The sequence below is a fragment of the Drosophila biarmipes genome, chromosome 3R (genome assembly GCF_025231255.1).
Source record: "Drosophila biarmipes strain raj3 chromosome 3R, RU_DBia_V1.1, whole genome shotgun sequence".
Lineage (NCBI taxonomy): Eukaryota > Metazoa > Arthropoda > Insecta > Diptera > Drosophilidae > Drosophila > Drosophila biarmipes.
The window spans coordinates 7,425,409-7,451,301 of record NC_066616.1 but is presented as its reverse complement, the minus strand read 5'-3'; the positions used below and the strand labels follow the sequence as shown (position 1 = coordinate 7,451,301).

The window sequence follows — 25,893 nt, the reverse complement described above, 5'->3', positions numbered from 1 at the left end:
CCGCAGGACGACGAGGACACCGACATTGCTCAGCGGCAGCCCCGGCGTCGCTGTGGCCAGGATTGGGCAGCTTCCACGGCTGACCAGCATTGGCGTAGGCCCGAGGATCTGCCTGCGGCTCCAGCTCCTGCTTCTGCTTCTGCTCCTGCCCGCCGTCCTGCTCCAGGCCCACGATGCCCGCCCCGCAGCAGGAGCAACCACGGCGCCGCAGCAGGCTGGGCTACCCCGTGGCGCTCCTGGTGGTGGCCATGGCCCACACCACGCAACTCATCGTATTCCAGCCGCTGGACTTGGCCGCGCGGACAACTCCACCGCAGCAGCAGCAGCAACATCTGATGCAGAAGCCACAGAAACAACTGTCAAAACAGCAACAGAAACAGCCACTTCCAAGGACGATGCTGAGCAGATGCTGCCACAGATTCCGTCGTATATCCGCACAACCGCCATGTTCTTCTGCATAGTCATCATGCTGCTGGGCGTGGTGGGCAACGTGATGGTGAGTCCTCGTCTCCTACTCTATGAAGAAAGATAGGCAAAGGAATTTATAATTGAAAATAATTCATTTGGAAATTGCCTCGCGGGCGCTCAGGGTGGTTCACCCTTTTAATGTCAGGCTAACTTTTTATTATGTGAAAAATCCTTTTGAAATACCTACCTACTCTTACAATAAAGATGAAAATAAGTACTAATAATAAAATATTTGCCATAATTTATTCACTATAAGTGTTAGTTTAAAGATACACTAATAAATAAATGCAACTAAAGTTTTTCTGACTCAATAATTAACATTATTAACTTTAAATTTTCAAGTATTAATGTTCAAATATTATAGTTCTGCTTAGCTGTTTCTTAATTATCTTTGCGATAGTGACCCAACTGTCATATCTGGATCTTTGCTACTTTACATTAAGCCTAATATCTTCATAAGAAATTATCCACAAGTGCATGCCCAAGCAGATTTGGTGGTTGTGAAAAGCGTTTAATTAAAACCTTGAAAAATTACAAAAAAGCTGCTTACTTTGAGCGAATGGCATCAGGTGCTGGCACGTGAATCCCCGGATAGCATGAGTGAAGAGCTCCTCGGGGCTGTCAAATTCGGGTAACTCACCTTTAATACCCCGCAGGTGCCCATCGTGATTGTGAAGACGAAGGATATGCGCAACTCGACGAACATCTTCCTCACCAACCTGAGCATCGCCGACCTGCTGGTGCTGCTCGTCTGCACGCCCACCGTCCTCGTGGAGGTCAACACCCGCCCGGAGACCTGGGTCCTGGGGCACGAGATGTGTGAGTGGATCCGCTCCTGCCGGTCTGCAGGTCTGTTTATTTTCCCCAGCCTAATTAACGGCGTACCATTTCGCTCCAGGCAAGGCGGTGCCGTTCGTGGAGCTGACCGTGGCCCACGCCAGCGTGCTGACCATCCTGGCCATCTCGTTCGAGCGCTATTACGCAATCTGCGAGCCATTAAAGGCAGGCTACGTCTGCACCAAGGGGCGGGCCATCCTCATCTGCGTCCTGGCCTGGGGCATAGCTGCGCTCTTTACGAGGTAAGCGGTTCGGTTCCATCTGGGAGTGGCATGGTGCACTGAACCCACCACCCCGCCCACCGGGTCCAGCTCCTACTTTTTCTCAAATTTAATTAGACATTATTTTTCGGTTATAGTACTTAGTTCGGTTGCTTCATTGCATGCTTTCTGCTGTCGGCTGTCCTGTACGGTACTATGTGGTATTATCCCGTTTAGATCTAGTTTATGACCTATTTCCATTTATTCATTTCGCCCGCTCATTAATTATAAGTGTCAATCGCCGTCATTTTAATGATTTGTGTTTTGTTTTTGGGTTTTCCGCATTTTTCCCCCGTTTTGTTTATTTTCCATTATATTTTGGGGAATTTCTGGTCCTGGTGTTCGGCCTTTTGTGCGCCATTTACATGCTAAACTGCGACTGTCGCTCCATCTATTCTATTTCCATTCCCGCTATGTGACCTCCTGCCCCCATCCCCGTCCTCACATCAGCATCATGCCCATTGACATCCTTGGCCTCAAGTTCCGGTCGGCCTTTGTCCGAGTCGGAGCTCCCCGTTATCGGCGCCCTGTCATCTTTAATAAGCACCGATGTCCGCTATCACGGATTTCATTCCATTGACACTTTATTATTGTACGCTGCGTCCAAGGACGAGCGGCGACCCTTTTTAATTTTGCAAATCTTGCCGCGTCCATAACAATGAAATAAACAGCACATTGTCGAGCTGGCCACTGACCCCTCCGGGAGGGTGGTGGACTGGGTCATGGTGGGACTCGGGTCCGCAGGACACCCGCCTCCAGGCCGAGACCCATTAATTACGCTACCCAAGAAGCCGAGGGCCGGCAAACATTTTAAAAACATTCAAACAGACGCGCCACACGACGCCCACGGGCCCAGCTATGGCGAAGAAGGGGCGGGGCAAATCGCTGACGCACGTCCAAAAACGCCGGATCATCGTCAGAAAAAATTTAGCCACCGCCTGTTGACTGTCATATCTTTCGGTCTAGCCGGGAGGATTTCGGGCAGGGAAGCTGTTTAATCTGCGTTTCGGGTTACGCCAAATAAACGAGTCTTTCAACTTGTTTGTTTGCTGAAATATTTAAAAAGTCAAAAGAAAATGTATGGCCATCTCAGTATAGTACCATCTGTACAGTAATCTACATGTAAGTAAAGTGTAATCACATTGATGATAGAGTCAAAATTGTAGGGCTTACTATATTTGAATGTGTTTTGTAGTAGGTTTCAATGTTTAATTGTCATGTCCGTAAAAATGTTACATTCATAAATAAATCACCGTATGATTTAGAATATTTATATTTAATTTAAAAGAAGGAATTATTTTAATTGTACTTCTCCGAATACATACTTCAATCCCTTTTATATAAATCGCAAATAAATTATAATCACAGATTAAACTATAAAGGATGTAAGTATTTTTTTTATTTTCCTAGAGATTCTTTAAAACGACTTTGAAAACGGCAGGTAATCTGTAAACTCCCATACGACTTTAATTTACGCGACTGACCCGAAAAAATAAAAAACGAAGTAAAGCAATCAGGTCTTGAAAATCGGTTCCCAGCCTGACGGATTCATTAGAGGCCTGAACCTCATCTCTGTCGATTAACCTTCCGCTCATCGTCACATCATCAAATACTGTCTCGCCTGCTGCCTTCTCTTCTTTCCTGCTCCTCTGGGCCTCCTCCTATACTATCCACTATCCTCACTCCACTTTCCAACCGTATCCACTATCCATTATCCTCTCCCCCGGTGACCCCGCCACCTGATTACGTTTCTCGTTTGCTTTCTCTCCCCACACTGCGACTCCCCCGCCCAAGCAGCCCCATCCTGTGGGTGGCCGAGTACAAGCTGGCCGAGTACATTGATGGATCGTCGGTGGCCGTGTGCCTGACCCAGGCCATCACCGACTGGACGCTGGCGTTCTTCCTGATGACCATCTCCGTGTTCTTCGTGGTGCCGTTCGTGACCCTGGTGGTGCTGTATGGCATCATCGCCCGGAACCTGGTGTCCAACCGCGCGGCCATGCTGCGTGCCCGTCCCACGAAGCCGGAACTGAGTCTGAAGGCCCGCAAGCAGGTGGTCCTGATGCTCGGCGCCGTCGTCCTGTCCTTCTTCGTCTGCCTGCTGCCCTTCCGAGTGCTCACCCTGTGGATCATCCTCAGCACGGACCAGACGCTCCACGATCTGGGGCTGGTGCGCTACTACAGCCTGCTCTACTTCTGCCGCATCATGCTGTACCTCAACTCAGCCATGAACCCCATCCTCTACAACCTGATGTCGACGAAGTTTCGAAGGGGCTTCAAGCGGCTCTGCCAGGATGCGGGGAGATTACTGCTCGACCTGGTCACCCTAGGCAGGGGGAAGGAGAACACTTCGCGGGGTCGCAGTGGCACCCTGTCCCTGGGCATGGGCACCAACACGAATACGAACACCAACTCATCGAATGCCACGGCAGCCACGAACTCCAGCATTCTGTCGCGAAGCTCCAATCGCAGGTGCAGCGAGGACATCAGTCGCACCCGCCTGAAGATCGAGATGCAGATGCCGTGTGGCAGTGATCTGGAGGCCATGGCCATGCTGCAGCACTCCACTTTGGGTAGGGGAATGGCCAGGAGAGTGAGTGATAGCCGGCTTATGACGATGGGAAGCAAGCAACCACGACGCCACAAGCCGCAAATAAGTTTCGATGAGGAGGCTTTGCATGAAAAAGAATCAAATGAAGGCAAAATCCTGCCGAAATTTACGGAAAAACTCCATAGGATCGAAGGAATTGCTAATCTCCCCGAGGAGGCGGGGCACGATAGTACCCCCCTGGCGTGAAAAATCGCCTGTAACCCGTTTACACACTCGCTTCACTTGGCTGGAATGCTGATCCCGATTCCTGGCAGCACACAAATCGCATCCTGAACGCTTTTGGCAGGCATAATCGATTTCAGTCAGCCGTTGACAGCTACCGATTCGAAGTTGGGCCTTCGCCTTGTACATTTCCGTACAGAAAACAATCAATTTTTCGGGCTATTAAACTCGAATGAATGTGCCAAAGATAAATAACAGCCACGGCAGCCAAACGCCGGCACTACAACTACCACTACTGGTCAGAGTTTGGAGTCGTGATGTGGACGAGGATGAGGACGTGGACATGGACTGGGTGAGCCATTAGGCGGCGGGCGTGCGAGGAGGACTGGGAAATGGAAATGGCTTAATATGCGTTTGGGTAACCCATCAAGGCGGCGGATAAACATGATTTAGGTGTATTGAATAGTTTCCGTAAGCCGGACCAAGGAAACCGGACAAAATGGCCGCCATTACACCGGATGTCCGAAAAAACTGTTGCCTACTTGGCGGCGGCTCAAATAAAAAGCTTAGCTCAACACATGCACACAACGCTCACATGTAAACAAAGCTGTACATACACCACACACACAGCCATATATTAATATTTATATATATATTTATACAAACCTATTTATACTACACATACGTACTCGCTTATAAATACAAGAAAACACACGTCCGCGCACACACACACACACGCACACTCGGGAAGAGCAAAGAGTTTGTAAGTAAATAAATTTTTTATGACATCTCATGACGGGTCAAAGGAATCGGCTTTTTTCCACATTATCCTGATGCGGGCAGCAGTGTTATTTATATAGTTGTAAGGAAATCGGACCAACGCCCCCGACCTCTGTAAATATAGCTTTATAATTTGTTTTCGTAGCCCCTGACGTAGATTTCGTTCGTTTTTGTACAGTAATACGTAGCTAGAATCCACACCACCGCCCTGCGAGTATGATGAGTACGAGTATGAGTATGAGCAGACTTTGCCGTTTCCGTTTCCGCTGTGTGATTAAGTTGAGTGCTTCGTCCCCGAAACTTTTGCAGTAGTTAGCCATTGAGTAGCTTTTAAATATTAGTTTGTTTCCTGCTCGCAGCGCGTTAAAACTTTGCAGACCCCGCAGCCAACCGCTATTCCCTTTGCCTCTAAATAATACCAGAAATATGATTCTTGCAGTCCCATCATCGCCATATCCAGCTACAGCGTAGAGCCCTATGGCGACGGAACCGACGCCCCCGTCTGCACCACCGCCGCCGACGGCTTCTGGCCGATCCTCTACTTCGTGGGCAGCATCACGGTGTTCTTCTTCCTGCCCTTCGGCATCCTGGTGCTCCTGTACGCAGCCATCGCGTACAAGCTGCTGCGTCCCAACAACGCCTTTCATCGGCCCACCTCGCCGCAGCCCCAGCAGCAGGCGACTGGTGGAGGCACTGCCTCCTCGCAGGTGCCCAGCACCAAGGGCAACAGCCACCAGCAGAGCAACGGGATGAGGAAGCACCGGAAGCAGGTCATCTTCATGCTCGTGGCCGTCGTGTCCAGCTTCTTTGTCTGCCTGCTGCCCTTCCGAGCCTTCACCCTGTGGGTGATCCTGGCCAGCGCCGAGGATGTGCAGCACCTGGGCATCGCCGGCTACTACAACCTGTTGTACTTCTCGCGCTTTATGCTCTACCTCAACTCGGCCATGAACCCCATCCTGTACAACCTGATGTCGTCCAAGTTCCGCAGCGGCTTCTGGCGCCTGCTGCTCACCTGCCTGGGCCAGCGGCCGCACCACCATCATCGCCACCACTACCACCAGAGACAACACCCGGCGGCGGGCGGAAGTGGACGCACCGCTTCCCGGCGACAGGACGGCGACGCCGAGGAGGGGGCCACGCTAGCGGGATCCGCCACGTCGCGGCATCCTCGTCGCACACTCCGCCGCGAGGCTACCTTCCTGATCAACTCCATATCCACCTCCTCGGGCACGGAACGCACCACCTCCTCGTCCGCGTGGCGCAGCAACAGCCTGTCCATTTCCGGCCTGAGCGAACGGGAACGGGGCATCCTGGGAGCCGCCATCATTGGCACAACGGCTGCCACCGTTACCACCGCCTGCCTGCAGGAGCGCCGAGCCAGCAAGATCTGAAGCCCATCCTCCGAATCCCCCACTGCCAGCAACCGTTCAAGTATTTAGTTAAATTCCAACATCAAATAGTCATAGTTTTAGATGAAATTTCGTTGTAAAGACTGAAGTACCTCAGAAGAAGTCAATAAACGCTAGAGAAGATGTTTTTGAAACCATTACAGAAAGCTCTTATTAAAGTTTAATAATAATAGTAGTTTAAGGGTAATGCCATGAAATCTAAATTTACAGATCCCAAAATTTATATTCATAATTACGTTTAATTTCGGACCTATATTATTGGAACCTAACGATGACCTATTAGACAAGGAAGAACGCTATAGTCGAGTGCCCCGACTATCAGCTATCAGCTATCCCGCTATTTCAGTATGTGTTATGTGGAAGACAGATTAAAGCGTTTAAACCGTTTGTGGGCTTAAGAGAGCGCGTGGCATCCCGCTGAATCTGCATGCCACGTCGGACTGTTATAACCTTTATAGTTTCTGAGATCTTAGCGTTCATATGGACAGACGGACATGGCTAGATTGCAATTCAGTTTTAGTTGTGGTGTAGTTTTATTCAAATAAAAAGGTCTTCCCCTAGCTCACATATTTCTACTTTTTTCAAGTTGAGCCATATTGTACGAGATTCTTTTCTGCATTGAGAACATGTTCTCTTTTTTGAAATCGACTCGCATTAATTACTTTGCTCTCCGATTCTCCCGAACAATCAAAACAAGCGGTCGTTGTGCGCACAACAGTTCGATATATCTGCCTGATTCATTAAAAACTAGGAGAGGTTTGCAAAAATATGTTCTTAAATAAAGATATAAGATATTACGATATATTATTTTAATAGCGATACTCATAAAAAGCCTGTGCACCGCTATCAATTATGGACGAACATGGCCATTAAGTTCTTAATTTTGACTGTGTCTTGAAGAAAATGAGCTACATTATTTGTGATTGCAAGATGAACTGGCGAAAAGGCTGTGAGGAGTTGAATACTTCCCCACAAATCTCAGCAGCAGATGGCCGGCCGCTCACCAGGTACGCGGCGAATTCGTGTAGTGGCGGCGCGGCGAAGAGCGAGGACGGAGAACGAGAGAGTTGGAGGTCGAGGACGTAGAACGAGAGAGTTTGGAGATCGAGGACGGAGAACGAGAGAGTTGGAGATCGAGGACGGAGAACGAGGGAGTTTGGAGATCGAGGACGGAGAATGTGAGAGTTTGGTGAGGAAGAGAGTTTGGAGAGGAAGAGAGTTTGGAGACAAGAGTTTGGAGAGCGAGAGAGTTTGGAGAGTAAGAGAGATTGGATACAAGAGTTTGGAGGGCGAGAGAGTTTGGAGAGGAAGAGAGTTTGGAGAGGAAGAGAGTTTGGAGAGGAAGAGAGTTTGGAGACAAGAGTTTGGAGAAAGAGAGAGTTCGGAGACAAGAGTTTGGAGGGCGAGAGAGTTTGGAGACAAGAGTTTGGAGGGCGAGAGAGTTTGGAGAGCAAGAGGGTTCGGAGACCAAGAGAGTTTGGAGACCAACAATGGAGAAGGAGAGAGCGGAGACTTGGCGGGCGGAGCGAGAGTGCCGTGTGCAAAAAGGAGTAGCGGGATGCCGCCGGACTTTGGACTTTGGAAAGAAGGTGCCACATCTCAGCAGCGGTGCGGCACACAAACGTGCCGCATGCGTCTCCGGGATCAGCGGGACGGCAGCATCAGTCTGGACGGCGGCGGGAGGCAGTGCGTCAAGGACAAGAGGGTCAAACAGAAACCATGGACTTTGGACCCGATGTGGAGAGTTTTGGCGGGCCGTGTGCAAAAGGGAAATAACGGTTCCCAGAGGCCCTATATAAACCCGCAGGGCGCTGGCAGCGGAATCAATCATTCAGTCGAGAGCATTTAGTCGATTTCAGTCAGTCGAGAGCAAGGAGTCGAACGAAATCCAACCAAGCAAGCTACGAGGGAGCCACACCAGGGCGAGTCGTCGGAAGCAGCGCCGTGGGAGGCTACGAGGAGCAAGATCGTCACGTCGAGACGTTCGGGATTGGGATTACTAGGAATCTCCGAACTGAGACACAGGTGGCTGAGGTCTAAGGAGGCACCACACGGCTAAGTTCTGTTCTGTCCTGCCGACGAAGTCCTGGCGTTACGCCTGGAGGGTCTACTAGACTTAGATTTGAAATCGAGAGTAGCAAGCCAGAAGGGAGAGAAGTCCCGGAGCGGCGCAACAGAACCCTGAGAGTCACGAGCCAGAAGGGAGAGAAGTCCCGGATCGGCGTATGCCCCCGAACCCAGCACAGAAGTCAAGACCTACAGCCACCTGTCAGGAGCAGTTCGCAGGACATCGTCGCCACCAGCAAGCAGGACACCACACCGCAACGGCCACGCAAGGAGGATCGAGCCCGCAGGAACGGCACGGACAGTACGCGGAAGGGTGAGGCTAGGGTGGAACGTTCGTTTACACGAGGCACAGAAGCGAAGTGAAAAGCGAGGCAGCTTCCTGGCGTTCCGCCTTGACTGTCCGCACGATCTAAGCGGAAGCCCGTGGGACCATCCGGGACAGAGCAAGGGACAGGAGGTCGGGTATCGAGAGGAGTGATCCTGGAGAGCTCGTCAGTCTGTTCACCCTAGTCTGAGAACGGTGACGTGGCCGAGCAGTCACCGAGCCAGCCACGTCAGGAGCAATCAGCGGTCAAGGATCTTCGAGGAGCGACAAGACAACCCACACCGTCGGAGACAGCGAGACAAGCAAGTTATAAAGCCGACTGCAGTCATACCCGCAATAAACCCACTCCGAACCCGAGAATTCTGTGCTTTTTCACTGAACTACTGGTCGGTTACGTTTATATAAATTTGGTGGGACGAACACACACAATCTACTGAGCTAGCCGCACAAATACCGTAGCGAGCAGAACCCAAAGAAATCAGTTCGTTACAAGGCCCTTCGGTTTATGATGATCTAATCAACTTTGTGCTGGCCAATGAGTTTTTCGTGGAATTATTTAGGGAACATCACAGAGTACTTTACGATCAGCTTGAACTGAATCTTGGGTCCGGAATCACAAAGCTTATCATTCACCTGCGCATCAATAACCTATCGAACAACAGAAACGAATTTTTTTGGAGATCCTACGTACAATCTATTAGGGAAGGTAATCCCTTTAGTGTGGAACTGTACTTTGATCGTTATAATAATGATAGGCACTCCTACGTAAATGTGATCATAAATGGTTTGTTACTCTTTATTTATGTACATCTTAAGGAAATATATATAATAATTTTTTTAGGCGCCTCGGGGGAACTTTTTAACACCGATATGTTAAAGCTACACGTTGAAGTTACTGCAGAAGCTTTAGTAGACATTTGTCGCATACATCCAAACTTGAGGAAGTTGTCGGGAGATATGCAAACCAATGCGATGATCTTGAGGAGCTGAGAATTAAACAACATCACTATCACTGGATTCCAAGAACGCGGCTATTGGGTCTTTGTAAATGATTTAAAAAAAATTGTACAGGCCTAAACGTCTTCGACCCTTAACAGTGACCATCGAAGATTGCCTCAGGTACTCAACTCGATCTCTTACCTTTGCCTCTTTCAACTCACTACGATACTTGCATATAAACGAGACCTTTAATTTTCAAGAACAAGAATGAAATGCGGTAATCAGGGCCGTGTACGATTTAATTGAACTACCTAAAGACAGCAATTCAGTAGAAGAATCTGTTGCAACCATAACTTTAGGTGAAGGCATGAACATAAAGTTTGACAGATTAAAGGAAGAGCTAACCTGCAACACCTGGAAATCAAGATCAGCCAATCCCTTAACACAAAAACTTCAAAGTATCTCTTCAATGTGATGTCTATGTATATGCCAGGTGCAAGTCAAACTAATTAGCGACCAATATCGTATTAAATTTAACGAGGTCGAAAAACACCTGAGGATTCATGTGGGAAGGTTTGGACTTGATATCGGCATTCTGAGCTCGCTTGCCCAACTTTATGACGTCAAAGAGATCCCTCAAGACACTTTCCAAAGCTTTTGCTACTAGTAAAATATGTAGGATTTGAGAATTTATACAACACAAATATCAGAATTTTTAACGATATTAAAGTAATCAAGTAAGAAAACAACAAAGCACACTAGCGGCCTTTCAAAAGTTCTCCTCGAAGGTTGAAATCTGTTATCCGTCTCCTAATTATACAGATCCCGACGACATCAAATGCATTATTTATGTAAAGAGATGTTGAGAAAAATGTAAAATTGCGTTTAAGCTAAGCGTCTCTTTAGTCAATTAAATATAACTCGAATCTCATTGTAAATCGCTAAAACCAATCAAAAACAATCTTCAGCAGCACAAAACATAACACCCTACTGGAAGTGTGTGCTAAGTGTGTTAAGGTTTTGTTCCGGCCTTCACTTCGGTCTTTAGAATCTGTCCAAAATCGCGGAATAAAACAAATCTTTTCTAGGCATTGGTACAGATTGATTTTATTAGACTTAAGCAAAATTAAGATTCAAATTCGGGCGACAGTGAAAACCGAAACTAATGTGTATACTTGTGTCGTTGATCCCAAACCTTTCAATTTAGATACGTTCACGCAATAATTTTTATTAAACTTCATTGCTATGTCGTCGTTATTACACTAATTATGTGCCTAAACAAATCCCTTGTGTCACACGAAAATACAAACACACAATCGCTCGATGTTAATTCTAGAAATGTTCGTTCGTTCGGTTTTGGGTTCCTTTCGATTTACATAAAATTTCAATTTCATATGACAGAGACAAGTGGCGAGCACGTTCGCTAGAGATAATATGTTTAGAAAATTGTATTTGTAATTTAAACACATACATATGTATACATAATGGTAAGTAGTAGCTGACACAGTACAAGTATAATTGCTCTTGCCGTCGCCTTCGCTCAATTATAGTTTAGTTAATAGTACTTATTGGTTTCGGTATCGTTTCGAGCTGCTGCTGTGATAGGTAACTTCTTACTGTAGGTTAGAGTTATATTAAGTTAATTGCTACACCGAATTTGCTTGCTTTGCACTACTTATGAACAGAACTGCTGAAATCAGAAAGACGGTTAGTATCAGGATCGACGTCCTATTTGTGTGTATGCGTGGGGGATGTCTGAAGTCTGGATCTGGTTGGCTACATACCTAATACATATTTGCTTAAAGTGTTTATCGAATTGGATCACGGCTAGGATCATACAAACGCACTACTCGTCATTCCTCATCATTATTGTTATTACAGAATTAGTTATTATAATTACGATTTCGTGGATCCGCCATCGTTTTCGCATCTGTTTTCATTATTATTGTGTGGTTTCCGTTTTAATTTATTATATTTAAATTTTGTTTAATTGTATAATAAAATAATGATTCACAATCAGAGTTATTCAGCAGCAACCGGATTTGGTGTTTTCCACTGGACGTCCTTGATCGATTTTCACTTTGCTAGCGTTGTCGGTGGCGCTGGACGGCGGCCCGACGCGATTCTTGATCTCAGCCGCCATCGTCATGAAGGCCTGCTCCACGTTGGTGGCGCTCTTGGCCGAAGTTTCAAGGAATGGAATGCCTAACTGAGCGGCGTACTCCTGCAGATTTCGAACAAAGAGAACGGTTTAGTACAAACCCATGATTTCCTGGATAAACCCGACTGTATACGCACCGCAGCTGTGGTGTGATCGACGACCTTCTTGGTGGTCAAGTCGCTCTTGTTGCCCACCAGCAACTTGTTGACATTCTCGCAGGCGTACCGCTCGATCTCCTCCAGCCACTGCTTCACATTGTTGAAGGACTCCTGGTCCGTGCAATCATATACGACGATGATGCCATGGGCGCCCCTATAGTATGACGACGTGATGGTGCGGAAGCGCTCCTGGCCAGCAGTATCCCACTGTAAAGAGTCGAATTAGCCCTGGACTGAATTACCTCCGCCCCTTTCTATGCTTACGATTTGCAGTTTAATGGTCTTGCCGTCGAGTTCTATGGTCCTGATTTTCTGCAAGACAAAGAGTTTATGAGTCAGGCGCACAAAGAGCATTCATTGCGTGCTGGCTGGCTTACGAAATCCACTCCGATCGTGCTGATATAGCTCTCTGTATATGTGTCATCGGCAAATCGCAGCAGAAGACAGGACTTTCCAACGCCCGAGTCTCCAATGAGCAGCAGTTTGAAGAGATAGTCACTGGGGAAAAGGTAGTAATTGGTCAATTAAGTTTATCGTGTTATGTCTCAGAGATAGGCATGATACAAAGTTCAACATTTGAGAGGTAACAGCCTAAGTTTTAGAGGTAAGAGATTCAGTGGATCTTTAAGCAGTTTATTTTGAGTATACTAATTCCGATCAATACGCAAAATCTGTAAAGGTTCAAAGAGGCCATAGTTTAATCTGTTCGGAGAGTAAAAAATTCACAGAACCGGTTTGCTATGGGCTTTATCTTATCGTGCCATGTCCAACATCAACCCCCAATTTCTGGGTGATGTGTGATAGTGCTATAATCATTTGGTTACAGATAGAAGGATAGTTTCTAGACTGTGCGAATCAAGATCGGTTGGGACTCAGTTGCCTTGAAGTGAGAGAAAGCAATTATGTGGAACTGGAATGGCCTGTGATTACGTAGCACTGCGCTGGGGGTGGGAAACGCTCTCCACGCAGGTGACTCATCCGCCCGCCCTGCGACTCGGCTCGTCAACGGGGATCTGACTACATAAGTGGCCGATTCCGAGTCGGGGAGCAACAATTAATGAGATTTTTGCTGGCGAACAGAGTTTCCTATCGCCCCCGCTGTGTGTATGCATTTCCCTTCAAATCCCAGCTGAAACACACACTTTTGACACTGCTTTCTGGTTTGGGGCGGTTGTTAGGTCCCAATCTATTCTCTGTTTTTAGCGAATCGTCTGTTTCTTGGAGTTGCCAGCGAGGGCAGCGAAATGAAGGGAGTGGTGGGGCTGCTCGATGATGAATGGAATGAAACGTAGCAGAAATGACGTCGCAGAAAAATAAAAGAAACTATGTTCGAAGGCCAGGGGCGAGAGGTGTTTTCCCAATGCGTGGAAAACCAGTTGACAAGTACTTTAACTCCACATTGCTGCGCATAGCGACGTTTGACGACTTACTATTCCGGATTCACAGATGACATTTTCTGGCTTTTTCACAAGATTATATATTTGCCACGAACAAATATTCGATTTCTGGCCCTGGAAGTGGCTGATGTTGTGACTGCTTTTACTCGACTGGCGCGCTCCGAATTACTGGAAAACGACTCGCACTCGGTTCGTGTGGTGTTTTGCAACTCGCTTTTGTATTTATTGCAGCGAATTTAAATGGGAAATACGTTTATTTCCACAAATTCGACGGCCGAGAACGAGAACAATGGCGACTGAAAAAATGACGAAGTGGCATTGGCAGTGTTACCAGATCGCGCGATGGCTTTCTTCGACCAGGGCTGCGCACCCACTTGCGATTGGAGGTGAGTGGGCGGAACCAGAAAAAAAGAAAAAAATTGTTTCGCCTTCCGTGACCCCAGCCCCAGGCCAAAGAAACCCCCGATAAAAACAGGAACATGTAGCTTTTGCATACAATCTCTTATGGTACATCATTTGTTTCTAAACACGGCCTTTAACATTTGAGTGTTTGCATAGAGAACACATTATAGATAATAATAATAATACGCGTAATAGTATATGAAAGAAGATTCGATAAGCGGGTACAACGCCTGGGGGAATGCATGTGGCGAATCCGGTCTGGGAGTTGGACCTCTATTCCAGCGAATTGAGCGTGAGCAGCTGCTTGAGCACCTTCGTCTGCGAGGTCTCCCGGATCTCGCCCGCCAGGAACATCTCGTCCACCACGCTGTACACCTTGTAGAAGTTGAACACCAGGTCCAGCTCGCACACATTATGGAAGTATTCGTTCAGCACCTCCACGAAGTTGTGGATGGCCTCCAGATAGCACAGATTGTTGTCGTTTACGTCCACGCAGATGCAGAAGTAAAGGCCCGCATAGCGTCGGTAGACGATCTTGAAATTGCGGAACTGGGGGAGCACAATGATTAGATGGGGATTCCAATGGGTCGCACCGACTCAAACCCACCTCCACGAAGTTGGTGTGCTTGGCATCGCGCACTGTGACCACGGCGTGCACCTCCTCTATTAGTTTCTGTTTCTCGTCGTCATCGAAGTTCATGTACCACTTGGCCAGGCGAGTTTTTCCTGCTCGGTTTTGGATGAGTATGAAGCGTATCTTCGGGGAACGAAGGATTTATTAGGCGGTCTTAACTGGATACTAAAGAATGTCCAAATATTCACCATTTTTCAGGGGTTTGCTAAGGCAGCTGCTCGGATATTTACAATTTAATTTTATTTCGACGACGAGGGCGAAAAACTGATTATGAGCAAATTGTGTATCACCAGGACCAGGGCTGCCACATCTCTTCCGGAACAGCTGTTCGTGGTGGGCACCCCCAGGCGAATGCAAGCGAGTTGGCAGCCCCGCCGCGCTGCATTACGAAGTTTCACTTTCATATTTGTTTTGGCCCCACTCGAAACTAGTCATTTACCAAAAATGTTGGCCTCGCGCTTGAATCTCCTGCTGCCCCGCGTCTCCTGGCTGCGCGGCTGCTCCACGACGACGGTGGGCCAGCAGCAGCAGCGCCAGGTGCCCACGGAGTCCGCAGTGCACGATCCCCTCCAGGCGCACGCCCTCAAGGAGCAGTGCATCCTGGTGGATGCCAACGACCAGGCCATCGGGGCAGCCTCCAAGGCGGACTGCCACCGGGTACACCCAGAGACGAGGGACGTGAAGCTGCACCGCGCCTTCAGTGTTTTCCTCTTCAATTCCCAGGGCGAGATGTTGGTCCAAAAGCGTTCCTCTCACAAGGTGAAATCACGGTGAAGGAGGTCGTTATATAGTCGATAATCAACTCTATCTGTAGATAACCTTCCCGAACACCTACACCAACGCCTGCTGCAGTCATCCGCTCCATGAGATCAAGCAGGAGCGCCAGGAGAGCGACGCCCTCGGGATCCGACTGGCTGCACAGCGGCGGCTCAACTACGAGCTGGGCATTCCCACAGAGGAGCTGCAGCCACAAGACTTCCGCTACCTAACTCGCATCCACTACGCGGACACGGGAGACGGAGTGTGGGGCGAGCACGAGATCGACTACATCTTGTTCCTGCAAAAGGACGTGACTCTGCGGCCAAACAGCAACGAGGTCAGCGAGGTGCGCTACCTGAGGCGTGACAAGATCGACGAGGCGGTGGCCAAGTTCAGTGCCCCGCTGACACCCTGGTTCTCCCTGATACTGCAGCACCGTCTGAAGCTATGGTGGGACAATTTGCATCGGCTGGAACAGTTCGAAGACTTGAGCAACATTCAGCGCTTTTAAGTGTGCTAAACAACCAAAAATACACGTAATGACGTATGAAAGCGGCCTGTTGTTCGTTTGGGTTTCAAATTCGCTTTATTCAAATGGAAAATAGTGTGTGTCTGTGTGCGGACAATGGGCACAAAGCGGATTTTATGCAACCTCCGCGGGTCGATCAGTTCAGTACAACGCTTTGTATATGTAAATATAACAAAATATAGTGTGTATAGGCGCATGGTATTCAATATGTTTCATAGCCTAACTAATGTGTGTTTGTATGTTGAATATCATATAAATATTTAGCTTTTAAAATGATCACATTACGTTTCCCATAATCATCATCATCATCATCGTCATCGTCGCAACAAGAATAAATATTTACAAAAATACGACTACGGCTAACAGAGACACAAACTAAAATTAATGATTCTAGCCTAAGGACAGAAGAAACAAATAGAAGACAAGCTGCAGCACTTAACATCTAAATCTTTCGCTTTCGAAGCGAGTTCGAAGCGCGCGCTTCGAGGCGTGAAGAACCGACCCAGAGCTAGTCCGGAGTCGACGTCCACACGGCACCACCTTGGCACCGTTTCTCAATAATAGTAAATAAAGCAATTGCTCGGGAAATTCCAACAACTTACAGCTAGACCCTGCAAACTTCGATCGATAGTTTGCACCTTTACGGAAAGGGGGTTGATTATATGGGTGTATACGTATACGTACGTTTCGCATGCAATGAGGGTCGTATTTGTGGGGATCGGGATGAGCGCTTCATCCCGAATTCGATTAGTGGTTAAGGCACATAGGTATGAGTCTATCGTGAATCTCAGGCTCGTTCAATCTATAGAGTTACGGTTGTAAAGCTGCTGGTTGGCACACTTTGTCGTTCAGTTCCGTGGGGCTCCGTTTGGTTTTCTAGGACAAGCCGAACAGTTTAAGGGCATTGAAGGCGGTGGCCAGGGCCACCTCATCGGGGGTCTTCTTCATGAAGGCGGCTATCATCTCCACGATGGCGGGCAGACTGCAGGGCTCGTTGCGTTGGAAGGTACAATATCTGCGAAATACATGAAATTATTAGCTAATCGTCCTTATATCGGCCATTGTATTCCTCCCACCTGTGTAAGTACAACAAAGAGCGTTCTGTGATGCCTGTCTTCACGTGTTGAGGCAGCTTGGAAGCCCTTGTGTTCGGGTACATGAACGGAGCATCCGTCTCCACCAGCAGTCTGTCCAGCGTCAGAGTTCCATCCTCCAGCAGCCGGCGAACGCCAGTGTCCGATTTGTCCTTGCACAGGTAGCCCGTCAGGCTGATGTAGAACCTGCGCTCTAGGTACTTTAGAGCCTCCTCGGCGGTGCCCATAAAACCTCTGACGATCACAGGCGGCAGATTCTCGAATCTGGGGGTAAAATGTTAGAAGCTTTGTAAACCAAATCTACGGCTCGTACTTGTCGAGTATTTCGAGTAGATCATGCTGAGCCGACCGCTCGTGGATCAGCAGAGGTTTGTTCAACCGGATGGCCAGATGCAGCTGCTTGGCGAAGATCTGCTTCTGGGCGTCCGGTTCGGAAAAGTCCCGCTGGTAGTCCAGGCCGCAGGGCCCGATTGCCACGCACTCCTGCGCCTGGGCGATGTGCTCCAGGTCGAACCATGTGGCCGGCTCCTCCACGATGGACTTGGAGTCGTGCGGATGAATGCCAGCAGTTGAGTAGATTATGTCGGGATATATGCGCGAGAGGCGCAGCGCTTCCTTGCTCGATTTGACCGAAGTGCCGTGAACCATGAGTTTCTGAACACCTGAAACGATTAAGCGGGAGAAAGTTAGTGCACCTTGCACTGTGCCACACACATAAGGGAAACTTAGGCTTCTGCAAGCCGACAGTCAAGTACCCTTCTCAGTTCGGCTTTTATACTATTGAGAATTAGTTTATGAAATCGAATTAACCGACTATAGAAAACTATTCTACATATAATTGGATTTTAAAACATACTCTTCAAATTGGGTGCGTGGATGGAGGTTCCTAAGGCTGTTATGTATATTAATTGGTTGTCAAAACCCGTTTCAGGCAGTGATAGCTCTTCATTCGAAAAACAAATAATGGACTTGGACTTGTTAAAGGTAAGGGTCTTTTTTTTCCTGGACTTTCCAAATTCCCCCGTAATTTGAAGTACCCTTTGCAAGGGGAAGTCAAAACATATGCCAAGGCAGCACACTTGTTGCTCACTTATCGCCTGACCTTCTGGCTGTCTGGGGTGTTTTCGCAGCCTCGCCCCAAAACGAAGACGCTGCCCGGGTCTCATTAATAACGCGCATATAGTATCTGCAGCACGAACCTGCGTCTCTGGCTCTCTGCACCACGGAATCCAGATCACGGCTATACTTTTTGTTGGTCAAATTGGCACCCACGTCGATCACGATGAGGTTCTCGAAGCAGTGCTTCATGTCCAGGTCCAGCTGGTCCTCCAGCAGCGGGGCCACGGGGGCCACCTCCTCCTGGGGCGTCTGTTGTTTGGGGTCCATGCTCTGGATTGGATCTTTGGAAACTATTATCGACGGAAATAGCTTATGACGCAGGCGATGGGCTGCTTCTGGCTGCGACTGTGTGCGTGGGTAATTCAATTAGCTTTCAGGGGGCAAGGAAACGCGACGGCGGTGAGAGCCGTGAAAAGTGTGTCTACTGAATTTGTTGCAATTTGGAGGAGTTGACCAATTGGGCACTTAACGGTCTAAAAATTCATAAATATTAAACTAAAAAACAATCCCGACACGAACTACGACTGCTGGCTAGTGTGTTATCGATAAACGATAGCAACCGATACACCTTGCGTTCTGGCCAGCTGTTCAAGCCCGGGTAATCGGCATCGTGAACAAGAACTAGTTCGACTTACCGATAGTAAGAATCCATTCACAAATTGTAAACAAATGTAAAATCTGGTTTAATCGCATTCTTTCGGCATATAACAATCTGTTCGTAGCTTAAAAATAGTTTTAAAGTGTAACAAGTTAGATTGACCAGGTCTTAGGTGCCAACAAGTTGTACAGTTTAACTAGGTTTAACAAAGTTTAACAAACAGTTTAACTAGGTTTGACAGATCAACAGGTCGGCGATTTTGGACTCTCCAATATACCTTATCTTGGTTCTGGGACGTGCGATCATCGCTTTAAAAACATTGTATTTTTAAGCTTAAAAAAGCATGTCTAAAAATTTAGTTTTGTTTTTAGATCTACGTAGTTTACAAAGCCGCTGAATATGCCAATGCATTTACGCACTCCTATCTGAAAAATGGTGCAGCAAAACCGTTTACCCAAAACGGTAATAACTTTTCAATTAACTAGGTTTATTTGAAATTTTTTAAAAATGTTCTTAATAAATGGCTTAACTATAAGTCAGTAATTAGTCATCTGATTTTTTTTTAAGTAAACCAAAATGAAGTCCTCAATTAAACCGATTCATATTTTCTTTTAGCATCTGGTATTTGATTGATAACTACAAAATGGACGAGAACGGCGAGTTATTTCTCAGCCGGGATTGTTTTTTGGAGATAATGAATTATGTAATTGCTGATTGCACCTTGACGGACCAAAATGTCGAGCAGGGAACTTCAAGGTATGATGATTTAATCAACCTTGTGCTGTCCCATGAATTATTCGTGGAATTGCTCGCGGCGTATCGCAAACGTTTGTACGAAGATCTGGAGTACGCCCTCGCTTGCAGAATCATAAAACTTCTGATAGATTTGCGCGTTAATAAATTATCAAACCAACCAACCGAATGTTTCTGGAAATCGTATTTGCAATCTGTCAGAGAAAGGAATGCGTTCAATGTAGAACTATCTTTTGGCCCCCATAAACAGGAAAGAGATGACTCCTTTGTAAACATAACTCTAATAGGTAAGTAATGTCAGTCATGGAAACTTTTCTTAATTTAAAAAGGATATTTAATTTAAAAAATAATACAAATTTGTACAGCAATAAACATATATATTTAAAGGCCTATCATCGAACCTTGCAAGCCTCGAAATGTTAAAGTTAGAAGGCACTTTTACCGCAAGCGCTTTAGCTGACATCTGTATCTTGATCCCAAATTTGAGGAAGTTGGCCCTTGAAGGCATTACAGTCGCTGGAACTGTTTCCGAAATAGCCCCTCATTGCACATACCTTGAGGAACTAAAAATTAAGTTTAACGCAGAAGGCGGCGGGGCTGACCAATATGCACCGCTGGCACACTTGCCCAATTTAAAAGACTTCATCATAACTGGAATCTATGAAAGTGGTTCGGAAATGCTATTTTTCAAAAGTTTTGAAAAATTGCACAGGCCTAGAAATCTGCGACCATCGATACTGACCATCGAAGATTCTTTATTCCATGGAACACATACAAAAAGGTCTATTATAATTCCTGCTTTTGAATCATTGCTATTTTTGGAATTGTATTTAGCTTACTTTGATGATGAACCTCCTAACAAAATCACATTTGATTTATGTGAAATATCGGAGAACAGCTGTTTCACAGATGATTTGCTCGTAGCCATACCTGAAACGAAAACACTAAGAATAAAGTTTGACAGGTATAAAGGAGAACTGGAGTTAAAGCTTTATTGGTCCTCGGACATTAGTCAATTTGGTCAGTTATCAAAGTTGCCCAACTTTGATCGGCTGGTAGTACTTAATAAATGTACTGCTTTAGATCATCCCGAATCAATAGCAAAATTTCTTCAATCAATGGTCCCAAAAGGGCAGATCGGTTTGAAATCCTGCAAAATTCACTACGGACCAATAGATGAATTAGAGACAATAGAAATTGCGAAAATAAAATCAATTCGGTCTCTGGGATGCCACGTCTGGGAATGGAACTCCATTAAGCTTTTAAGCCAATTGCCCAACCTGGACCACCTGGTGATCAATGTCCGCGACACGATTGATTCCTTCGACTCGAAGATTCTTCTTGATCTGATAACTGCGTGTCAGGTGCAAGCTACTATACTGTGCAACAGATTCAGTATCACTATAAAAAAAACTGAAAAACACCTTGAGATTAAAATGAAAAGAGATTATCAGCTCGATGCTCTGAGGTTCCTGGCTCAACTTAGTTTTAACACCCTGACGATCTCTGGGGATGCGGATCCTGCATCACTTAATCCATTCCTTGACGCCTTTGTTACCAGCAATTTTAGTACAATTCAAGAACTGGATATTTCTGAATTGCAATATGATTTGGGAGACCTTTGCGGATATAAATTCGGGTTTGAAGATATTTCAAAAGTAGCAGAATTGCAAAGCATAAGGAAGCTAAAATTAACCTTGTTTAACACAAATGGTATTGAAAAACTCGGTGAGCTTAATAACCTCGAGGAACTGGCCATTTGCGCTAAGGGACGTCATGAAGCTCTTTTTATAAAACTGGCTGAAAAGAATACGATTCGAAGTATTTCTTGCAGTGAACTCAATCCCAATGAGTTTTCAAAGGTTTCTCGAATAAGGTCACTTAAAAAACTGGTGTTCCCTTCTTCAGCCTCACTCAACTTACAGTCCTTTTTCGATCTAGCTAACTCGAGCATTGAAGAATTCTATTTTCAATCGCACAAACATTCCTTACAACAGTTTATTTCCGCATTTTCTTCAAACAAAACTACTAGACTTCAGCATCTTCACGTTTACAAACTCGACATATCACAAAATGCTGAAGTAAAGGAGCTGAAATGTCTTAAAAGATTGGTGGTTAAAAATTTTAGTTCGCAATGTGCGCCAACATTAAATAAATTTCCCGAACTGGAGTACCTAGCCCTGGAAAACTATTATAAATTGCCTTCAAAAGCTAGCACAAGCAATTTAAATAATTTGACACTCAACTCACTACCATTGACTCTTCAGACGTTGGACATCAGTTTTTATATTGGCTTTGGTGAGTGCAATTATTTGGTAGAACTTAAAAAATTAAATGACCTAAAATGCTCTTTGCGCGATGAGCCTGGCGTAGAAGTTTTGGCCAATATTCAAAACCTAAGGAAATTAACCATTGACTGTGCCGAGGGTTCGCTTACTGAACTTTACCGGGCCTTTGCTCTTATGTCAAAGTTACAAGAACTGCATGCATGGATACCTTTGTGTTCAGATGACATCCGCGAAATATGGCAAATCAAATCGTTGACAAACTTAAGTTTTTGGTACCAAAAAGAATGTGATAACTTAGCAGGCCTTGGAGAACTACTTGAACTTAAATCCCTGCATATAGTTCGTCGATTTTGGGAGAGAGTCGATATTGAAAGCGTCTTGCCGATTTTTAAGTCATCTAAAAAGCTCCAGTACGCCGAATTGAAAGGAGAATCAGTGGCTACAAACCTAGCAAGCAGAATACACAAAATTCTGAAATCCGTAAGGGATCCTGCACTTCAAGGGCCGTTAAAACTTTGTATAATTGACCTCTCCCCTTTTCCAAACATTCATGTGAGTAGAAGTAATAATGACGAAACAAACCTTTTCAAATTTTACCCTATAGGTGGACGACATTGATGAGGCATACTTAAACGTTTCCTATTCTTACGAAACACCCGACGATGGTTATTGCTGTGAATTTTTGTCTGAAAGAAGAAATTCCTCAGATTCTCAAACCTTTTGCTATTCTTTTAAAAAAGGAGAATGGTTTTAGATAAGACTCTAGTTGAATACATAGAAGGTATTGTTTACTTCTTATGTACAAATAATACACCTTACCTACCTAATACCTATACCTAATATTTGATAAGTCACAAGAAAAACACTTTTTAAAAGAATCCAAAGTAATATAATATTAAATAGGCCTAACTCTGTTGCTGATTTAAACTTAAATATGAAAACAAGGTTGATATAGTTCTTAGCTATATAATTTAATTGTATGTTATTCTTATCTCAATATTATACTATTATATTATATCTCAATATTGTACTATTTTGTTAAATCATCCTTTGCAGTTGATTATAAACGTGTATAGCTAAGCTAACATTTTATTAGTTTTTGCTATGTTCATCTTCCGACGCTGCTGGGATTGAAACATCTGCCGGGTGCCCCAGGTGTGTGGCTAGAATGTTGATTTTTTGTACTTTTCCGGATTGCTGATAGGCACATCCCAGAGTTCAATCAATCCAAGCATGGGTCTAGGAAAACCTGTTTCTCATCGCTGGCATCACAAGGTCGGGTAAAGCGGACTTTGTCCCACGACTACCACTCCCTACGACAGGCTGCTCCGATTCCTGAGCTCGCTGACTTCGAGAGTTCTCGATAAAAAAGATTGTTTTTGAACAATGATCTCATCCATATCAAGGTAATTGTTCAGGTGCGGGTGCCCCATACATTCACTTACGAACAGAGCTTAAGGAGTGGAGCTGCCTTTATGCAAGCCTTTTAACAAAAACTGTTTATGAATTATAAGCTACCCCAAAATATATCGATTGTGTTGTGATATAATTTTAAAAATTTTCAAAACAAACGAATATTTAAGATTAAATAAAGGGTAAGGGCAGCTACTTACTAGTAGCACAGTCATCTTCACTTTATTTTCTCTAGTTGGACAGCTATTGAAACGTAATTTTGTTTGTTTGATTGCTGGAAGTGCCTGTCCACTTCAAAAGCTCTCCCCAACGGGCTTGATAATGATTTCGTGTATCTGCACATGCGGCGGCGTCTGAATGCAATAGGTTACTGCATCTGCCACATCCGCGGATCGCAGCATGGGCATGCCACTGGGTTGGTTCCAAGAGCCCGCCTCGAAGATTTCAGTGTCCACCACGCCGGGACTGATGCTCTGGAAACGGAAAAATGGAGATATATTATTTAGTAAGATGATTTAGCTGGTAAAACCCACCGTTATCTTGGTCTTGGTGCCCTTCTTGTTGAACTCCTGTCGCAGGATCTCGGTTAGGGCGGTGATCGCATGCTTGGAGGGCGCATACATATTCAGGCTGAAGTCCTCCACGGCAGGCACTGTGTGACCCACCACACTGTTGATGATCACCACATGACCGTCGTTCACCTTGCGGCGCTGCAGCGACAGAAACATCTGCCGGGTGCACCAGGTCACTCCCAGAACGTTGACATCCAAAATGGCCCGAACGTCGTCCGAGTTCCCCTCGTCCGTAATGTTGATTTTACGCACTATCCCGGCATTGTTGACGAGCACATCGGCACCTCCCAGGGTTTGGTCGACCCAGGCGAAGGTCTCCTTGACCTGCTGCTCGTTGCTGACGTCACAAGGGCGCGTGTGGAAGCGAGCAGCCTGATCGGCCGGCAGGGAGGCCTTGATCTCTTGTAGAACCTTCTCGCGGCGGGCCAGGCCCACCACTACCATTCCCTTGGCCAGCAGGTCCCGGCAGCAGGCTTCTCCGATCCCAGCACTGGCTCCAGTGACGACTGCAACGCGATTTAACCAGCGATTCATCTTGACTCCGTTCTATCCGCTTGCCTATGGGAAACTGATTCGACTTCAGTGTAATAGCTAGCCCACATCGATTTAAATCGCGGGTTATCAGTATGTTGAGCTTTTTCGAGATAAGTTTAAACAAAGATAGCCGTTGAAACTATAATAGGATGGGTTTTGATGTTTCGAAAATTAAGTTTAAGGTTGCCAGAAAAGCTGTACTTTTTTTTTCCAAAATTGTGCCAAAAATAACATTTATTATATTTTACTTACTGTTTCATTTTCAATATGGTCTCAGCTTTCAAAAGCGGATTGCCCAAAAGTATGCTACTTTTATAGTGATCCTAAGATATAGTTTTGAAATATTTTTTATTGCCCCACTGAATTTAAAATAAATCTTTTAGTTTAATTATTATTTATTTATTATTTATTTCTGCTAACATGCATGTATCTTGGTGTTAGTTCTATGCGATAAGTATACATATATATGTATGCATAAACACATATATTTACATATATAATATTGTGTTGCCATAATGCCATGCTTTCTGTTTAACTGGTTAACGCGCGACCTCCTTTTGGATATCGTAATGCTCATGCAAGTGAGTATGGGTATGCTCTACGTTTTAAAACTTTAAAACCTAAAGTTCAATTTGGTTTACTCGATAATATTACTTTCGCTTGAATCGGTCTGCTCGCTACTTTCGGGTTCTTCTTGAAGTGGAATCGAAAGCGGGAAGGACATTTCTATTGCGCGCTTTTACATACTTGCAGCATATAATATGTATTCGTATAAATGTAATCTCTTGTTTACTAGACGTTGTCGTTCGGTTCTGCGGTCTAGGCTATATAAATATATGTATGTATATTTGAAATATATTATTGATATTCCTCATTGTAGATTCTTGCCATGCATTAAGCGCTGGAGTTTTGAACAGGCCGTGCGTATCATCGTGGAGAACTCAACTCCTTCGGTTCTTGGATGGGGCTTGAAGCTCCCCAAGTCAGGAAAATGGAGAGCGAGAAATGCGGCAAACCTAGTCTCCGATCGGATTGAAGCGGGCCAAAACTCCGCAGATCAGCGCCTAATGCCATCGAAGTATATAAATATATATAACGTATGCTTTATACTTGATATATTCTGTATACATATAAATATTTACTTGCTCGTTACTTGACATTTATAAAATTTTGGCTAACAATAAAATTGCATAGTTAATCTTTACGTTTAGTTTGATAGTTTTACCATTGATTCCGCCTCCTCCAGTTATCCGTTAAAATTTTATTTCATATAGTTTAAAGTTCATTGGTGTTTAGTGTTTAACGAATTTGAGTTCGATTATTGTTTGCTTCTTTGTTAGTTTGTAGTGATACGTTTAGTGCGAAATCTTTGACTGCTTTGTGCTCACTTAGCGGACAACCAACTGCTCCGTCCAGCTAATCCTAACTATCCCTAGTCCTAATCTAACCCATCCCGTCGACTCTGTCCCAGCATGGTCAGGTGCTACTTTGTGCGCGTTCGATGCCATCACTACCGCCCACCCCGCCGATCGATCGAAATCGATTTTATCGAAATGATCGGCGATTGGCCGACTACGTGTCCGATAACTAAGCTATGATGGTGTGCCAATCATTCGCCCCTCCG

The 25,893-nt window shown here is 45.6% G+C and overlaps 8 protein-coding genes across 9 annotated transcripts; 4 read left to right on the top strand and 4 right to left on the bottom strand.

Moving 5' to 3' along the window:
• Nucleotides 1-5,566, top strand: LOC108027348 (growth hormone secretagogue receptor type 1). The gene is made up of 4 exons (XM_017098767.3): nucleotides 1-496; nucleotides 1,125-1,287; nucleotides 1,367-1,547; nucleotides 3,363-5,566. Exons 1-4 carry the CDS (start codon nucleotides 407-409, stop codon nucleotides 4,360-4,362), a joined length of 1,434 nt encoding a protein of 477 aa, XP_016954256.1. The 5' UTR covers nucleotides 1-406; the 3' UTR covers nucleotides 4,363-5,566.
• Nucleotides 4,571-6,509, top strand: LOC127011497 (neuromedin-U receptor 1-like). The gene is made up of 2 exons (XM_050888348.1): nucleotides 4,571-4,690; nucleotides 5,541-6,509. The coding sequence occupies exons 1-2, from the start codon at nucleotides 4,571-4,573 to the stop codon at nucleotides 6,507-6,509; spliced, it is 1,089 nt and encodes a 362-aa protein (XP_050744305.1).
• Nucleotides 6,510-11,066: 4,557 nt separating this feature from the next.
• On the bottom strand, nucleotides 11,067-13,901 carry LOC108027258 (ras-related protein Rab-1A). The gene is made up of 5 exons (XM_017098620.3): nucleotides 13,608-13,901; nucleotides 12,555-12,675; nucleotides 12,442-12,489; nucleotides 12,157-12,384; nucleotides 11,067-12,082 (listed from the first exon to the last, which is right to left on the bottom strand). The coding sequence occupies exons 1-5, from the start codon at nucleotides 13,628-13,630 to the stop codon at nucleotides 11,885-11,887; spliced, it is 618 nt and encodes a 205-aa protein (XP_016954109.1). The 5' UTR covers nucleotides 13,631-13,901; the 3' UTR covers nucleotides 11,067-11,884.
• A 155-nt stretch (nucleotides 13,902-14,056) lies between these two features.
• On the bottom strand, nucleotides 14,057-14,939 carry LOC108027259 (AP-2 complex subunit sigma). The gene is made up of 3 exons (XM_017098621.3): nucleotides 14,799-14,939; nucleotides 14,584-14,733; nucleotides 14,057-14,525 (listed from the first exon to the last, which is right to left on the bottom strand). Exons 1-3 carry the CDS (start codon nucleotides 14,799-14,801, stop codon nucleotides 14,250-14,252), a joined length of 429 nt encoding a protein of 142 aa, XP_016954110.1. The 5' UTR covers nucleotides 14,802-14,939; the 3' UTR covers nucleotides 14,057-14,249.
• Nucleotides 14,940-14,948: 9 nt separating this feature from the next.
• Nucleotides 14,949-15,921, top strand: LOC108027257 (isopentenyl-diphosphate Delta-isomerase 1). The gene is made up of 2 exons (XM_017098619.3): nucleotides 14,949-15,369; nucleotides 15,425-15,921. The coding sequence occupies exons 1-2, from the start codon at nucleotides 14,962-14,964 to the stop codon at nucleotides 15,878-15,880; spliced, it is 864 nt and encodes a 287-aa protein (XP_016954108.2). The 5' UTR covers nucleotides 14,949-14,961; the 3' UTR covers nucleotides 15,881-15,921.
• An 8-nt stretch (nucleotides 15,922-15,929) lies between these two features.
• On the bottom strand, nucleotides 15,930-18,674 carry LOC108027256 (3'-5' ssDNA/RNA exonuclease TatD). The gene is made up of 4 exons (XM_017098617.3): nucleotides 18,192-18,674; nucleotides 17,306-17,654; nucleotides 16,975-17,256; nucleotides 15,930-16,913 (listed from the first exon to the last, which is right to left on the bottom strand). Exons 1-4 carry the CDS (start codon nucleotides 18,376-18,378, stop codon nucleotides 16,775-16,777), a joined length of 957 nt encoding a protein of 318 aa, XP_016954106.1. The 5' UTR covers nucleotides 18,379-18,674; the 3' UTR covers nucleotides 15,930-16,774.
• Nucleotides 18,675-18,790: 116 nt separating this feature from the next.
• On the top strand, nucleotides 18,791-22,719 carry LOC108027422 (uncharacterized). 2 transcript variants are annotated; one of them, XM_017098866.3, is made up of 4 exons: nucleotides 18,791-19,171; nucleotides 19,325-19,749; nucleotides 19,850-22,302; nucleotides 22,355-22,719. In XM_017098866.3, the coding sequence occupies exons 2-4, from the start codon at nucleotides 19,353-19,355 to the stop codon at nucleotides 22,502-22,504; spliced, it is 3,000 nt and encodes a 999-aa protein (XP_016954355.1). In that variant the 5' UTR covers nucleotides 18,791-19,171; nucleotides 19,325-19,352; the 3' UTR covers nucleotides 22,505-22,719. The 2 variants fall into 2 exon arrangements, with proteins under 2 accessions (XP_016954355.1, XP_016954358.1); XM_017098869.3 differs by having other exon boundaries at nucleotides 19,828-22,302.
• Nucleotides 22,720-23,327: 608 nt separating this feature from the next.
• Nucleotides 23,328-24,313, bottom strand: LOC108027046 (farnesol dehydrogenase). Its single transcript, XM_017098247.3, has 2 exons — nucleotides 23,697-24,313; nucleotides 23,328-23,636 (listed from the first exon to the last, which is right to left on the bottom strand). Exons 1-2 carry the CDS (start codon nucleotides 24,267-24,269, stop codon nucleotides 23,457-23,459), a joined length of 753 nt encoding a protein of 250 aa, XP_016953736.1. The 5' UTR covers nucleotides 24,270-24,313; the 3' UTR covers nucleotides 23,328-23,456.
• Nucleotides 24,314-25,893: the final 1,580 nt, after the last annotated feature.

Excerpts from the sequence above, each read along its gene's own strand:
- LOC108027348 (XM_017098767.3), top strand. The coding sequence starts at position 407 with ATGCTGCCACAGATTCCGTCGTATATCCGCACAACCGCCATGTTCTTC. Across the intron at positions 497-1,124 it reads GCGTGGTGGGCAACGTGATG|GTGCCCATCGTGATTGTGAA; the intron begins GTGAGTCCTCGT and ends AATACCCCGCAG. Across the intron at positions 1,548-3,362 it reads ATAGCTGCGCTCTTTACGAG|CCCCATCCTGTGGGTGGCCG; the intron begins GTAAGCGGTTCG and ends CCGCCCAAGCAG.
- LOC127011497 (XM_050888348.1), top strand. The coding sequence starts at position 4,571 with ATGAATGTGCCAAAGATAAATAACAGCCACGGCAGCCAAACGCCGGCA. Across the intron at positions 4,691-5,540 it reads AGGACGTGGACATGGACTGG|AAATATGATTCTTGCAGTCC; the intron begins GTGAGCCATTAG and ends AAATAATACCAG.
- LOC108027258 (XM_017098620.3), bottom strand. The coding sequence starts at position 13,630 with ATGTCATCTGTGAATCCGGAATA. Across the intron at positions 12,676-13,607 it reads TCATCTGTGAATCCGGAATA|TGACTATCTCTTCAAACTGC; the intron begins GTAAGTCGTCAA and ends CCTTTTCCCCAG. Across the intron at positions 12,385-12,441 it reads AGACCATTAAACTGCAAATC|TGGGATACTGCTGGCCAGGA; the intron begins GTAAGCATAGAA and ends GACTCTTTACAG.
- LOC108027259 (XM_017098621.3), bottom strand. Across the intron at positions 14,526-14,583 it reads AGCACACCAACTTCGTGGAG|TTCCGCAATTTCAAGATCGT; the intron begins GTGGGTTTGAGT and ends GTGCTCCCCCAG.
- LOC108027257 (XM_017098619.3), top strand. The coding sequence starts at position 14,962 with ATGCAAGCGAGTTGGCAGCCCCGCCGCGCTGCATTACGAAGTTTCACT. Across the intron at positions 15,370-15,424 it reads AAAAGCGTTCCTCTCACAAG|ATAACCTTCCCGAACACCTA; the intron begins GTGAAATCACGG and ends CTCTATCTGTAG.
- LOC108027256 (XM_017098617.3), bottom strand. The coding sequence starts at position 18,378 with ATGGACCCCAAACAACAGACGCCCCAGGAGGAGGTGGCCCCCGTGGCC. Across the intron at positions 17,257-17,305 it reads CTACTCGAAATACTCGACAA|ATTCGAGAATCTGCCGCCTG; the intron begins GTACGAGCCGTA and ends TTTTACCCCCAG. Across the intron at positions 16,914-16,974 it reads TCTTTGTTGTACTTACACAG|ATATTGTACCTTCCAACGCA; the intron begins GTGGGAGGAATA and ends TGTATTTCGCAG.
- LOC108027422 (XM_017098866.3), top strand. The coding sequence starts at position 19,353 with ATGGACGAGAACGGCGAGTTATTTCTCAGCCGGGATTGTTTTTTGGAG. Across the intron at positions 19,750-19,849 it reads TGTAAACATAACTCTAATAG|GCCTATCATCGAACCTTGCA; the intron begins GTAAGTAATGTC and ends ATATATTTAAAG. Across the intron at positions 22,303-22,354 it reads CCCCTTTTCCAAACATTCAT|GTGGACGACATTGATGAGGC; the intron begins GTGAGTAGAAGT and ends TTTACCCTATAG.
- LOC108027046 (XM_017098247.3), bottom strand. The coding sequence starts at position 24,269 with ATGAATCGCTGGTTAAATCGCGTTGCAGTCGTCACTGGAGCCAGTGCT. Across the intron at positions 23,637-23,696 it reads GCACCAAGACCAAGATAACG|AGCATCAGTCCCGGCGTGGT; the intron begins GTGGGTTTTACC and ends TTCCGTTTCCAG.